The sequence below is a fragment of the Monodelphis domestica genome, chromosome 2, assembly GCF_027887165.1.
Source record: "Monodelphis domestica isolate mMonDom1 chromosome 2, mMonDom1.pri, whole genome shotgun sequence".
NCBI lineage: Eukaryota > Metazoa > Chordata > Mammalia > Didelphimorphia > Didelphidae > Monodelphis > Monodelphis domestica.
The window spans coordinates 196,795,076-196,810,081 of NC_077228.1; the positions used below are offsets into that span (position 1 = coordinate 196,795,076).

General features: G+C 42.9%; 1 protein-coding gene and 1 pseudogene across 2 annotated transcripts; one reads left to right on the top strand and one right to left on the bottom strand.

Moving 5' to 3' along the window:
• Positions 1–8: 8 nt before the first annotated feature.
• LOC103096330 (gasdermin-A-like) lies at positions 9–12,003 on the bottom strand. Of its 2 annotated transcripts, XM_056816778.1 has the most exons (6): positions 11,717–12,003; positions 9,240–9,455; positions 4,371–4,554; positions 3,479–3,647; positions 438–531; positions 9–232 (listed from the first exon to the last, which is right to left on the bottom strand). In XM_056816778.1, the coding sequence occupies exons 2-6, from the start codon at positions 9,448–9,450 to the stop codon at positions 141–143; spliced, it is 750 nt and encodes a 249-aa protein (XP_056672756.1). In that variant the 5' UTR covers positions 9,451–9,455; positions 11,717–12,003; the 3' UTR covers positions 9–140. The 2 variants fall into 2 exon arrangements, with proteins under 2 accessions (XP_056672756.1, XP_056672755.1); XM_056816777.1 differs by lacking the exons at positions 9–232; positions 438–531 and having other exon boundaries at positions 3,086–3,647.
• Positions 9,970–13,036, top strand: LOC130456913 (transmembrane and coiled-coil domain-containing protein 3-like; annotated as a pseudogene).
• The last annotated feature ends 1,970 nt before the right edge of the window (positions 13,037–15,006 follow it).

The following is a 15,006-nucleotide window of genomic DNA, read 5'->3' on the forward strand; positions in this document are numbered from 1 at the left end:
TCATCTCATCATCTTCCTCCTACCCCTATCATTGGCTCAAAGCACCTGCACCACACATTTTTCCCCCTTCCGGAGCTTGGGGAGCTACGTAAACCCTTCCTCCCCAGATTTTCTCTATTCTTTCTCTTAGCTCCATTGGATTAAGGGCTATATTTGGGAAGAGGAGCCCCATGGCAACACTTACTAGATAGACGATACAATCTTCCAAAATTATCATCTTGTTCCAAGGTGGCTGTAGGGAATAGAGAAGGGGAAGGCATGAGTTATCACTGGTTCCTTGCTGTGTTTAGGAGCCCTCCAGGGAAGGCAGAGATGAGGAGTCATTAGATAAGAGTAAGGAGAGCACCTGGGAAGTCAGGTCTGCTAGGCACTGATCATTGTGGCACTGTGACCCCAAACAAATGCTCGTTTGCTCCCCTCCCTTCTCTGAAACATACCCCAATCTCTGTGGAAAAAGTGAAGCCGCTTTACTCGGAAAGCCAGGATGGAGCCCTCAGAGACATGGATGGTGGAATCGAAGCTAAAGGAACCCTGGAGGAAGCCGGGAGATCCAGGTGGGGAAAGAGAGAGAAACGGATCATACTCATGAAGATAACGGATATTTGCATATTACTCTATGGTCACAAAACACATGCTCATAGGAAGGTTTTCTAGTGGCCCAAATGTAGAATTTAGATTCAGAGAACCCGACTCATCTTACATCAGAAAACTGAGAAGTGGCACAAGTATGAGAATGGGCAAGAAGAGATGGATTCATGGTGGGGGGAATGAAGGTAAGGGATAAAATGGAGGGGGAGGGCCCCTTGTTTTCCTTTAGTCAATTAGTCCAGACTGACTCTCCATGTCCCAACTGAGGTTTTCTTGTCAAAGCCCCTGAAGTGGTTGGTCATTTGCTTCTCCAGCTCATTTAACAGATGAAGAAACAGAGGTAAAGAGGGTTAAGCGCTTTGCTGAGGGTGACACAGCTAGTAAGTGTCTGAGGCCCGATTTGAACTGAGGTCTTCCTGGCTCCAGCTCTAGCACCTTATCCATTGCAATGCCTCGCGTCCCCTAGCTATGTGACCTTAGTTGGCACTGACTTTCTCTGTGCATCAGGTTCCTCAAAATCTAAAAATGGGGATGGCCTATTCTGAAAAGTTAACGTGAAGCTCAGTTGAGACAATAGAAGGAGAAATTCTGCAAGACTTTATAAATATAATATAGGTAAGTCCTAGGATTTTGACCTGGGAGGAACCTTAGAAGGACTGAAGAGATAGGGACCAGACCTATGAATTTATTGCAATGGCCTTTAAGAGTTGACAAGAGCACTGACTGAGAGGTTGAATAAATTGCCCAGGGTCACAGAGCTAGTGTGTCTGAAAGAAAGAATTAAAGTCTCTGTTCTTCCTAGTTTTCAGTCAGCTCTTCATTTACTGTGCCATGAGGCACAGAGGTGGATAGGGCACTGGGCCTAAAATGAGCAAAACCCATGTTCAAATCCAGCCTGAGACACTCTCTGTGTGACCCTGGGCAAGTCACTTAACCTCTGTTTCCCTCATTTTCTACCCATTGTTAAATGGGATTGATAGAACCTATTTCATGGGGTTAACAAATGATATAATATTTGTAAAGGGTTTAATATGGTGCCTACCTAGTACAGGATAGGTACTTCATAAATATTTGTTTCCTTCTCTCTCTCCTTACAGAATCATAGATATTGAGATGTCAGGAGCCATAAAAGTCATTATGTTTAGCTTCATTTTATTAAGGCCAAGTGAGATGAAATGACTTGTCAAGTGCCAGTCCATCAATAAACATTTATTAAGCACCTCCTATGTGCCAAGCACTGCGCTAAACTCTTCAGGCAAAAAAAAAAGAAGGAAAAAAATTACAGATCAATTTCCTTATTGAATATTGATGCAAAAATGTTATATATAGAATAGTAGCAAAATAACTACAGCAGTATAACCCAAGGATCATTCCCTTTGATCAGGTGAGATGTATGCCAGGAGTGAAGGGCTATTTTGATATTAGAAAAACTATCAGCATAATTGACAACATCAATAACCAAACTAACAGAAATCATGATTATCTCCATAGATGCAGAAAAAGTCTTCAACCAAATAAAAGATCCTTTCCTATCAAAAACACTAGAGGGGGCAGCTGGGTACCTCAGTGGTTTGAGAGCCAGGCCTAGAGATGGGAAGTCCTAAGTTCAAATTTGGCCTCAGACACTTCCCAGCTGTGTGACCCTGGGCAAGTCACTTAACCCCCATTGCCTAGCCCTTACCACTCTTCTGCCTTGGAGCCAATACCCGTATTGATTCCAAGACAGAAGGTAAGGGTTTAAAAAAAAAAAGACACTAGAAAGAATGGGAATAAATGCACCTTTCCTTTGATAAGCAGTATCTAAATCCATTAGTGTCATCTGCAATGGGACAAATTAGAAGCCCTCCTAATACGATCAGGAGAAAAGCAAAGATGCCCATTATTACCACTATTATTCAATAGTGTTCTAGAAATGCTAACTTTAGCAATAAGAGAAGGAAAAAAAATTGAAAGAGTTAAAGTAGGCAATAAGAAACTAAACTATCATTCTTTATAGATGATATGATTGTATACCAATCGAATCCTAAAAAATCAACTAAAAGAGGAGTGAAACAATAACTTCTGCAAAGTTGCAGGATACAAAATAAACCCACAGAAATAATCAGCATTTCTATATGTTTCCAATGAAGACCAGCAGCAAGAGATAGAAAGAGAAATTCCATTTAGAAGAACACTAGAGAATATAAAATACTTGGGACTGTATTTGCCAAGACCAACATAGGAATGATAAGAACTCAATTACAAAACACTTTTCACAGAAATAAAGTCAGATGTAAACAATTGGAAAAACATTCATTGTAGCATAGCATACTATAAGAAAAATGACAAGTCTACTTAAATTAATTTACTTATTTGGTGCCATACCAATCGAACTACCAAAAATTATTTCACACAGCTGGAAAAAATAATAAAATGCCTTTGAAAGAAGGAAAGGGCAATGATATAAAGGGAATTAATCAAGGAGAAGTAAAAGACAGCTTTTTCTTACAAGCTGTTCACAATCTAATGGATAATAAAGAAATACTTAAAAGAAGGAAATCACTGGAATCAGGAGGGATTGAGGCAGGCTTCACATGACTAGTGAGTATCTGAAGCAGGATTTGAACATTTGGAGTCTTCTTGACTGCAAAGCTAGTATCTACTGTCTACACCATGCTAGAACAATATTAAGAAGTAATGACTTAATTAGGAGTACTATTAGGAAGACAGTAAAGAAAAAGATCATTGGACCTATACATGTTCCAGAGGAGAAGGCTAAAGGCCTGGATTCTTCAAGGGAAAGGGCCTGAGCTATGTCATGTATCTTTGTGTGATGGTAGCCTTGGGTTTCCCAGTGTAATGGATTGGGCGGCTGAGCTGCATGAAGGACCAGAAGTGTCAGAATTCCAACCTTGAACCCCAAAGCAGTAAGGAGAGGGACATATATGCCTGCATCAGCCTTCCTCCTCTTCTCCAGCTTGGCATCCTTCAGTGTCTCTACTGCCTCAGTCACCATATACAGATTCTCATTATGCTCCCGAAGCTTCTTCAGAAAGTTTGGCTCTGGCACCTTCAGTTTCCTGGGAGAGGGAGAGTCATGGTTTTTATGAGTCTCTGGTCCCGAGAGTGAACAACAGCTTTTCTTCCCAAATTTTCCTCCCTCTACTGTCTAGCTGACCCACTGTGAGCTTACTCTCTCCCCATCCCTCCTAGGTTCCAGACATTATAGAGGGACTCTCCAGACAATCAGTGGTTGCCATAAGAGCTGGGACCTGCCTTGACTCACCTGATTTGGCTGAAATGTTCATGAGTCTCTGAGTTCACTGTTGTCAGTTAAGTGATACAATAAAGATAAGGGACTTGTGGTCAGGAAGACTCTCTCTAGCCAAGTCATTGGACCTCTCTCCTTAGTTTCCTCAAGTGTAAATCAGGGATAATCCTAGCACCCACCTCCCAGGGTTTATTAGGGTCAAACAAGATAACATATGTGAAGTGCTGTGCAAGCCTTAAAGTGCTTTACAAGGGCCAGTTTCTCTTAATTATTTACAGAAATCTATGTAGGGCCTCTCTGAGATTATGGGTATCTAAGTGTCTGCATTTAAATGTCTTTGTGTGTCCATGAATGCTTATGTTTTTGTGTTTTTGAATGAATGAAAACCTCTGATTTGCAGTTTTGTATCTGGATATCTCTTTGTCATTGCAAGCCTGTGCTTACAGAAAGAGGGTAGGGCTGGAGCCTACTAGAGGGATCTAAATGCCCCTCTTATTATCAGCTCTTGAGCCCTTTCCAACCCAGGCCTCACCTTTTCCTTAAGGACTCCAACTCCTGCACGATGCTGAGTTTCTGAATCTCCAGGTAGTTATAATCTGAGCCACCAGCAGAAAAGGTGATCATCACAGGAATCTGAAAGTCTGCAGCAGTGACTCCAGTTGCCATAGTGTTCTCAGTGTTTTCTCCAATTTTAATCACTGGATCTTTACTTGGCTCTGCCAGACAGAGACAGCAGATCTTATCTTGTTACCCTGCTTTATTTATTTATTTTTCTTTAAAACAGGCTTCTATTTATTGATGGTAGAAAAAAAGACAGTTTTCATAGGAAACTGTATTCTGCTGATCTACGTCTAACTCTCGATAATAATTTCATTGAACACAAAGGCTGTCTTGGGTATTCTTGAGGGTTTCGGGTGTGAATGATAGGACCAAAGAGATACCTTCCTTCTGTGATATATGTCAGGTATAGTGACTTAGTGGATAGAACACTGACCTTGGAATCAGGAAAAACTGAGTCCAAATACCACCTCAGGTATAGTTTGTTCATCCTTTCAGTTGGATCTGATGCTTTATGACTCAGTTTAAGATTTTCTGGGTGAAGCTATTGGCGTGGTTTGCTATTTTCTTTTCCTTTAACAGAGATGAATGATTTGTCCAGGTTCATACAGCTAGTAAGGGTCTTGGGAAAATGGGAAGTTCTCACTCCAGACCTCTTATTTTATCTGTTGTGTCATATAACTGTCTGTAAATCTGGTCGAGTCAATTAAATGATACTTTACCTCTGTTTGCTCATTCCTAAATTAAGAAGATTGGACTCAATAGCCTTTAGGGCATCTTCCAGTTTGAAATGGGTTCCTATGATCTCCTCCATCGTCCTGCCAACAGTTGACCTGCAATTATATTTTTGGTGACCCTTGCTGAGGAGCTTCTGTAGAGTTGGACATGATGACCTCTAGTGTACTTTCCAGACTTAAATATATGATCTAAGGAGGTAATACTTTAGCTTAGCTTTGAAGGAAATAAAGGATTCTAAGAGATGGCACTGAGAAGAGTGTTCTTTCTAGGCTCAGACAAATCATATAAAGCAAGATGATGAGAGAGAGATTGTTACTTCTGAACAATGGTGATAAAGTTTTCCAGCATAAGCCTACTGATTGATTGTGTTTCTGTCAGTAAGTTCATAGAGGTTCATACCCTGAAGACTGGTCACTAGAGGATGAAAAAAAATTTTTAAATGAGGGTTTTTTCATTTCTTTTACAGATTTCATGTCAGTAAGATTTTCAATAATAATTTTTCTGTACAATCTTTTTTAACTACCCCCCACCTTCTCCATCCCTTGTACTGCTTCCCTCCCCCCAGTCCATTTGTTACCCTTCTATTTCCGTATAGGGCACAAATGAAAACTCTGCCCCAATGGATTGGATTTTTCTTCCTCTTTGAGTCAATTTCAATGCATGTAAGAGTTGAGTATTTCCTATCTCCAACCTCTTTGTCCTCCCAGTGTATTGATGTTCTCCTCTCTCCCGCCATGTTCTTCTTTGTGACATATAAATTTACCCCCTTCACTTTCTTTTCCCATTTCTTTTAGTATTAACCTCTTTTTTAGCTCTAGTTTTATATATATACATATATATATATATATGCACACACATATAAATATATTTATGCATACATATATCTCTCTCTATATATATCTATGTCTTGGCATTTCATCCTATACAGTTTGTCTCTGCTCCCTCTAAGTGTAATTCTTCTAGCCCCCCAGGTGATAATAACAATTTTTAAGAGTTACCAATGACCTCTTTTCTTATAGGGACACATATCATTTTAACTTATTGGCTCCCTTAAAAATAAGTTGTTGTTGTTGTTGTTGTTCTTTTTTCCCTCATTCTTAGTTACCATTTGATGATTCTCTCGAGTTCTGTGTTTGGGCATCACATTTTCTGTTCAGGTTTGGTCTTTTCTTTACAAATGCTTGGAATTCTTCCATTTTCTTAAATGACCATATTTTCCCCTGTAAGAATATAGTCAGGGGGGCAGCTGGGTGGCTCAGTGGATTGAGAGCCAGGCCTAGAGATGGGAAGTCCTAAGTTCAAATCTGGCCTCAGCCACTTCCTAGCTGTGTAACCCTGGGCAAATCACTTGACTCCCCCATTGCCTAGCCCTTACCACTCTTCTGCCTTGGAGCCAATACACAGTATTGACTCCAAGATGGAAGGTAAGGGTTTAAAAAAAAAAAGGATATAGTCAGTTTTGCTGGGTAGTTGATTCTTGGTTGTAGACCTAGTTCCCTTGCTTTCCGGAATATCATATTCTTGTTACCCGGCTTTAAATCCATCACCTCCAAAAAGACTACTTGAATTTCCTCACAGTATCATAGGCCCCTCTCTCTTCTCTAAAGTGAGCATGAATCAGGGAATTTTCTCTCATCCTCTGGGAACATTTAAGTGCCAGCTCTAGCATTTTAAATTTGGAAAGCCCTGGGAATTGTCCAAGAACATGTCATTTGTCATATGTTGAAATTTGGTGGAAAGGGCACTAGATTTAGAGTGAGACCTTGATTTCAATCCTGGCACTACTCCTTACTATCTTTGTGACTATCAACAAATCATGTCCCTTTTCTTGGCCTCATTTTCTCCCTCTGTAAAATGGGGTCAATTATGTCATCTGCTTCTTGGCAGAGAGATGGTGGCCTGGAGGGAGGACACACATTTTAAGACATGGTCAAAGTGTTGACTTATTTTGATTGTTAGAAGAATGTGTTCTATGAATGCATGGAATGGGAGCCAGAGAGAATTGGTGGGAGTTGATAATAATATTTTTACAAAGACCAAAAGATCATAAATCAATTTCTTAAGAAAGAAAACAATTATATTGAAATAGCTATGAAAATGTTTTTTTTTTTAAAGATAAGGTCAGAGATCCTTGGTTAAAAACACCAAATCTACAGGAAGGATCTTTGAATTAAAAGAAAAATGTTGACAGGGACCCTCTGGGAGCTACCATATTGTGATTTAGTCCTCTGCTCAGTGACCATGAGTTTGTACTTGCAATTTGCTTCAACTGTATAGTGAAACAAATATATAATGGCTAAGCAGAATCTTAGAGTTTATGATATTCTTGATGAAAAAAAACAAACAACCCCATTACCTTCTGTCTTAGAATCAAGACTGTGTATTGTTCTAATGAAGAATAGTGGTAGATCCTAGGCATTGTGGATTAAGTGACTTGTTCAGGGTCACTTAGCTAGGAAGAGTCTGAGGCCAATTTTGAACCCAGCACCTTCCATTAGGGTCTGGCTCTTGATCCACTGAGCCACCCAGCTGCCCCATCTGAGGTTCTCTAGTAAGCCTCTCTTCCAATTTCCTTCCTTGGATGGCATCACCATTCTTGCACATACTCAGACTCTTAAATTCCTCCTCTGTCTTCATCTGTAAATACTGTTTTTTCAAAGGTTATTAATTAGTGCTTTGTGTCCCCTTCTATTTACCCTCTTTTCCCTCCTATTTTCCTCCTCATTTTTCCTCCCTTTTTTTCTTCCCACAGTCCTTTTTCTTCCTCCCTTTCTCCTTTCCATCTTTCTTTCCTTCGCTCTGTCATTCCTTCATTCCTTCATTTGTTTGTTCATTCTTTTGCTTTTTCCCTAAGAAAGCAGTCGTCCCAGCGGCCCCAAGATCCAGGCATTCAGAGATTAGGGACTCTGATGCCAACAGAAAGTTTCTGTGTTTCAGAAAGTTACCCCTTCTTTATCTGGGTTGTGGTGGTCAAAGAGGGACCCATGATATCCTCAGAGTAATAACTTTCAAGGTTTTCACCACTCATATTCACTTCTCTATGATAATGCTCCAAGTCAGTGACTTGAAGCTTTGACTTGTACCTTCTCTTTCTCTGTGTCCCCTTCGTAGTGCCTTAGGTTGTCTGAGAGCTTTTTTTTCTTTCCAGACCTCTTTGAGGTCCATGAGACCTGGATATCACTGGGTGAGTGCCTCCGATGGAGCCTCTCCTGCCTTGTTCAGCTCCCCATTCCCTGTACCCACTTCCTTACTTGGAATGTTATCATTGATCAAGAATCAACAACCAATCCCTGATGTCTCCCTGATTATGATTTCAGAAATAGACAACCAATAAAATGTGCTGTATCAGACCCTTCCTCCCTAAAAATAAACCCTTAACTCTTCCTTCCCTGGGTTGTGGATTGCCCTAATGTGTAAAGGATGGCACCCATATGTCTGCATATTAAGAGCAGGAGTGAACAGAGCTTGCCCTGACATGGGTGTTTCAAGCCCAGAGGATATCCTCTTGCAGCAGCAGCAGCAGCCTCTGCCATGGTCTCATGAGCAATGGATTGGAGGCCAGATGAGGTCCTTCTAGGGGGTCAGTATCTTTTCTGGAGCTTACTGTCTCAGAGAGTTGCTTTAAGCAAGGAGAGTTTGTCGCTTACCTTGGCTTTCTCACCACTATGTATTAGAGGTGGAATTTGAACCCAGGTCTTCTTGACTCTAAGGCCAGCTCTAACCACTAAGTCATGCTGCATCTTTGTGGCTTAAAATATGTGTGCAATGAAAAGGTATTGTTTTTAACATCAGTAGCCAGTCTTCCTCTTGTAGGGATACCTGTGAGTCCTAAGGCAGCTGCAGTGAGCTGGTACGTGCCCTCTCACCCCTGAAGGATGGCCTTCAAGTCCAAGAGAGGGTGAGCAACTGAATATATTGCCTGATGAGTTTTTCTCTCCTCTCCCTCCTTTGCATGAATTCATAGCCTTGAGGAGTGAATCTATAGCTGGTGTGTTTGCAGGGTTCCATGCAAGACTGCCTCATTTTTGACCATGGAAAGAATGTGTGTCTGTGTGTGTGTTTATGTATGTTTGTGGAGGGGGGTTGCTCTCATGGATGCCTCTACCTGGCAGTTCAGGTCCGTCCTCCAGAATATCTCTGAGAGAGAAGTCTGTCTTGACATATCGGACTCCCCAGAAGCTTGTTCTTGTTCTCTTCACCAGGCAGAAAGGCCGGAAGCAGGAAACATCAATGATGCTGGTGACAGGAATCAGCTCACCTGAGGGATCCAGCTGCCTTACCAAAGCCTGAGTGGTATCTTGAAACACAGAAGCCATGCTTTCTAAGAAGGGAATGGAGGAGGAGAGAATGAAGCAAGAACCAGCTCTCTCAGCCTTTATCTGGCCATCCCTCCTCTCCTCAGCCGGGACCTGGATTCTTTCCTCTCACCCATATGGGAGGGCCTCCCTATGGCTGAATGGGCACACCTTGGATGGCCACAGCTGCGCTTCCATTTCACTTCTGGACTCCATCTAGGACCTCAGCCCACATCCAAAGTCTCCCATCTCTTTTCACCCTGTCTTCACTGGGCCACTTTGTGGGAGTTCCCACTTACCCCTGCCCTTGCTTGGCATAGAACTGATAGCTTTACCTGGCTTCTCTGACTCCCACCTCCCCAGCCCCTGTACCTCCCAGCTCTGAGCCCAGGGACCTGAGGACAGACAAGCAAAGAGAATAGATGTCTCTCCCCATAGATTGTCCCAAGTTCCATCTCTTACTGGACTTCTTAGTTCTTTACCCTGTTCCCCATCCTCTGTGTTTCTTGTGAACGTAGAGAAAAGAAGAGATATGGAGAGATGAGAGATGGTGAACAAGGGGCAAAATCCTCCTTCTGGGCTCCCTCCATCAAAGTTTATGCCAGAGACTGTTTCTCACAGACCCAAGAAGCCCTCAGGGTGACCCCCTTTTACTTGCTGGATCTCCTGTCTCTTTCCCAGCAGGACTTTGGGGGATTAGAAGTCCCCAAATGATTTCAGGGTAAGACTTGACGCTGAAGGGGACCCTTCTCTCTGTAGGTTCTGGGCTTACTTCAGAGGAACTATTTTTGGATGCCTCTCAGGTGCAATGGCCATATTGAATGGGGATTCAGCTGTTCAAGTTAATGGAAAAATAGAGGTGTCACACGTGTCCCCACTGTGTGGATAGAAACCACTCCCTATGCTGGTCCTACTCCACATCCCATTTTATGTGTGTACTCTTCATGAGGGAGGGGGGCACAGGTAAAGGAGGTGTGGTGCTGGAGGGGACACCTTTCTCTCTGGGTTGTGTAAAAAATAGACTCGAATACAGGACTACAATCCCCACAAGCCTTTGCTCTGCTTCCCCAGAATGCCTTGTAATCTCACCTGGGCCAAGATTGAGAAGGTATTTAAACTGATTCAAAGGCTTTTGAGAGGCGGGGACTTCCGTTTTGGGGCAGGCATGGCTTTTTTTCATAATGTAGGTGAGGTTGTGTCTAGGCCACTCTATGGCATGGACAAGTGTTTCTTATCCTGTATTTTCTTTAATCCTTAACCTTTAATAAACCTCTAAAAAAATATAATACTCCTTGCAGAGAGAAACTAATTTCTACTTGCCTCAGATGCCTCAGTCTCCCCTAAATTTTAATCTTTACAGTTGGTGCTGAGGTGGAAGATGGTCTGGAGTGGGAGCTCTGGTGCCTGCTGGGTGCTCCAGGTTTTCTTGTTGCCTTAAGCGGTTTGGGGGGCTGTGGATTTCAGCTTCCTGATTCAGCTTAGGTATTTAGCAGGGTTATATTTTCTGTTTCCTTCCTGTATTTTCCTCTTTTTGCTTTACCTCCACTTTTATTAAAACTTAATCGTAAAGAGCTACTAACAGGTTCCTGATTTGAGAGTTAATTTTATTGAGGGCAACCACCATCTTTTTAAAATTAATATTACATTTAATAACTTTACTTTCATTATTACACCACCCTTATGTCTTCACATAGTTACCTTCTTAGAAGCCAGCACAAGTTGTCCCAGCCTACCCCTGGGGAATGGGGAGAAAAGAACCCTTGGGATATAATGGTGAACCAGACAGTGGTTCCCATTAAGTGGGGGCAGGGTGGGCAGCAGAGAGGGAAATTTGGCTCAAAGAGCTCCTATGAAAAAATCTTGCCCTTTCCTCCTTAGAAGCCTGGAGCTGCCAATTTTTGAGCCTGAGAGAATGCCAGATCTCCTGTCATTTCTGAGTATTTGCATTAATTTATGTGGGGAATGGGCCATTAGATTTCTACTCTTGTCTACGGAAAGGGAAAGAGAAAACAAAGGGTTTCAATCCCTTCCTGGAAAGAACAGTCTAGAAAATAGGAGGAGAGCTGAAGAGTGATACAGAGGCCATTCATCCAAAAAAGTGGAGAGGACTTTTCTTGTAGTTGGAGAATGGGATGGTAACAGGGTCCAAAGACAAAATGGAGAAATGTTTCAGAAGGAGGCATTAGAAAAGGGACAGGAGTTCTGGTGCTAAGAAGGTTGAAATGAGGAAGGCACTTGTTTAGTGCCGAAATTTTCCCTCAAATAACTGTAAAAGAAAGTGACTTACCGAACTTTGGAGCAATGAAACAGTTTTCCGGAGCAGGAGAGCTGGGAGGGTCAGCAAGAACAACCTAGTTCTCTGGGGTGGGAGAGAAGCAGTTTCTAGAGCAGAAAGTCTGAAGTTTTTTCTCTTTCTGAATTTTCTTACTTTGGCTTCTGATAAAACTAATCACAGCTGGGGAAGAGGGGCAGGGAGTTACTGCCAGGGCGGGGACCTTCCTCAGCTTGAGAGAGATTCTGGAGAAGCAGCCTCTTGGATTGTCCTTGGGCTCTAGCTGCTCTGCTCCTCACATCCTCACTGCAGAAGGCCTCTGGCTCTGCCCCGCCCCGCCCCGCCCTTCCTGCCCTGCCCAGGTAGCCAGGATCCAGGATTCCAGACTACCATCACTGGTGCTCCAGGGCAGGTGAGAGAGCAGGCCCCGCCCGAGGAGGAAGAAACAATATGTTGAGCTTCTGGCAGCAGAAAAGCAGGTTGAAACCCTTAAAAATATGCAGCATCAGAACAAAAGTCTGTCCATGCTTGATGGAATTCTTGAAGATGTAAGAAAGGCAGCAGATCGCTCAGAAGAAGAAATAGAGGAACATGTTTTTGATGACAACAAGGCAGTAATGGGGGCCAATTTTGAGGCAGTTTTGAGAGCAGAAGAGGAGGAAGCCAATTCCAAGAGAAATGGATCAAAACATGAAGTAGAGATCATTTGGGCCTTAGTATGCTAAGTGACTCTCAAAACAATCAGTATCTATTGAGTAAGCCCAGAGAGTCAACAATTCCAGGAGCTGATCCCCCCTTCTGAAAGGATGTTGTTACCAGAGGAATGCTGTCCTTACCATGTGGATGGATATGTACAAGGAGGGGATTGCCAACAAGGTTTGGTTACATTATTTGTGGTGTACTACTGGCACCCTCAGGATTAAACAGTATTAAGTCTGTTGTGCCAGTGGAGACATCAGGAGAATTTGGGGTGTTTTTACTCTCTTTCTTGTTGGCTTGGAGTTTTCCCCAGAAAAGTTGAGAAGGGTTGCAAGGAAGATCTCCTTGCAAGGCTCATGCTATGTGACATTCCTAATGATGACATTTGGCTTATTGTGGGGACACTATTGACAAATCAGACCAACACAAAGTATTTTTATTTCTACTTGTTCATCCTTATCAAGCAGAGCCTTGGGGTGCAGGTTCCTTGTTGGTGGTGCCCGAGGTGAGAAAGAAGGTGATCTTGACTAGAGCAGTGTGCTCCTTGGCATGCTGGTGATGCAAGATGTACAGCTGGGATTATTCATAGATATTGTTAACTTGGAAATGTTAACCTGCATCCAGGTCCACACTTAGAAATTTTGTGACTTGTGCTGCACTTCTAGGTGATTCTTCGGGCTGCTGACTGCCCCCACCTTCCCTTTGGACAACAGATAAGCTGTTACTCATGTCCAATAGCCCCTGGGTGGCTAGTGACCCCACAGATGCCCAACCAAGAATCCCTTAATTTAAGAGTGAGTCACTCCCAAATAAGAGATGGGAGTCCTACTTCCTACTTCCGAGTACCACTTACCTGGCCTTTGCTAACCAGACACCTGACCCAACCCCAAATGGGTTGAGTGAGGCATCTCAAGTCTCGGGTCCTCGTTAGCAAGAGGGCTCAGGCAGAGGGGACTTAAATCTCGGTGGAACCTCCATCATGTCTACTGGAAAAAACACAGAACTATTAAATAGTCAAAATCACTCTTTAATCAAGGGCTAAAGGGGTTCAGTGCTAAATCCCTCAGCGCTAATAGGCCATGACAACAGAACTGTTCCCTGAGACTGCACAGAGTCTGGAGGCCCTGGTCACTGACCCCTGGGAGTGCCACCAACTCAGGATGGATTCCCAGGAACAAAAGAATTTGGGGATTCTATATGCCATTTGGGGAATCCAGGGGCAGGGAAAGATGATTGACATCACTATAGCTACAAAGAAAATGGGAGTGTTCAAACTACACTGACAGGACACAATCAAGCTTGGAAAAGGACTCCTAGCCTAGAGGGGAGGGTGTAAGAGAAGAGGCTGCTTACAATGGATACTAAAGGATGGTTCCTGTTTAGGAGTGGATCTTCTTGGGAAAGGTTCTAATACAGTAGGAGAGACTACCCAAAACAAAGAGGGTCCTTAGCATAGGCTTATCTCACCAACCAGGATTGTCAATCCCCTGAGGGTCTCCCACTCAAATCTGAAACTACTAACTTGGGATTGCCTTCAGGGTGGATTCCCATGGGAAAAGGGAACAAATACAAGCTTTGGGTTCTCCAATCTACAAGCTAGTCCTGAAAATTGGGATTCATCAGATCTCCCTAGGTAACAAGTTTGGGATTCCTAGATTCCATGTTGACACTATTATGCCAACTCTTATAAAAGCAGGAGCTAATCCTGGAAATACTGAGCATATTGATACTGATTGGTAAAATCCTCATTTCTTTGGTAACTTTTTTTCTTGTATGTCTTGTTATAAAGACTCATCTTATGGGGCCATATTGTTATGGGGTTCATATGTGTACCCCTGGGGTTCAGGAAGGATACCTTTTGCAAGAATGCAAGACTCCAAAACTTAGCTTAAAAACAAAAAGAGAAATTTATTAATTTAGGAAAATAATGTTGAGAATGGGCAGGAGGATCGCAAGGTGGAACAGCAGGATTGAAGGCTGCTCCCAGAACCCATCAATTCTGGGGATTTTATACTCTTGATCAAAGTGTGGATGTGACTCTAGAGTGGTTGTCAGTCAGGTATTTGGTGGGGGTGGGGGTGGTGGTCATCTGGCTGGGGTCTTCCTGGAGACACAGGGAAAGATTCCTTAGTATTAGGGATCAGACAGATGTCTGAGATGTAGCCTGATAGGATAGAGGTGAAGCCTGGAGGTGCATCTCTCTGTCCATCTTAAATCTAAAGGAGGATCAAAGGAGGACAATCATGTCAGGGTCCTATAGGGGTCATTGAATGTTTTAGGCTAGGAGTCATGAAGATGTAAGGGAGCAAAGGAATTTCCCTGATAATAGTTTGCCTGAGCTTATGGAGGTACAGTGCCCATGTCATCTTCCCCCTCTCCTAATATGTAAGGGAAAAGGGACAATGGTCTCAGTATTCTGTAACTTCTTCAGAGCTGAGAATGGGCGTAAAGTTGTCCCTGCCTATATGTTAGGAGAGAGAAGTATTGACTGTAGGCCATGTCCAGGCGTTCAGGCTGGGATGGTTGCAGACGTTGCAGTGGCATCTCCGTGACTCCCATGAATGCTTTCACCCTAGAAGCAACTAGAGTGATGACAAGATTACAAA

What these genes read in the sequence shown, in the direction of transcription:
- LOC103096330 (XM_056816777.1), bottom strand. Translation starts at nt 9,450, where the DNA reads ATGGCTTCTGTGTTTCAAGATACCACTCAGGCTTTGGTAAGGCAGCTG. An exon ending in GGACGGACCTGAACTGCCAG is followed by an intron (nt 4,555 to 9,239) that starts GTAGAGGCATCC and finishes TCTGTCTGGCAG; the next exon opens with AGCCAAGTAAAGATCCAGTG. An exon ending in TTGGAGTCCTTAAGGAAAAG is followed by an intron (nt 3,648 to 4,370) that starts GTGAGGCCTGGG and finishes TCCCTCTCCCAG; the next exon opens with GAAACTGAAGGTGCCAGAGC.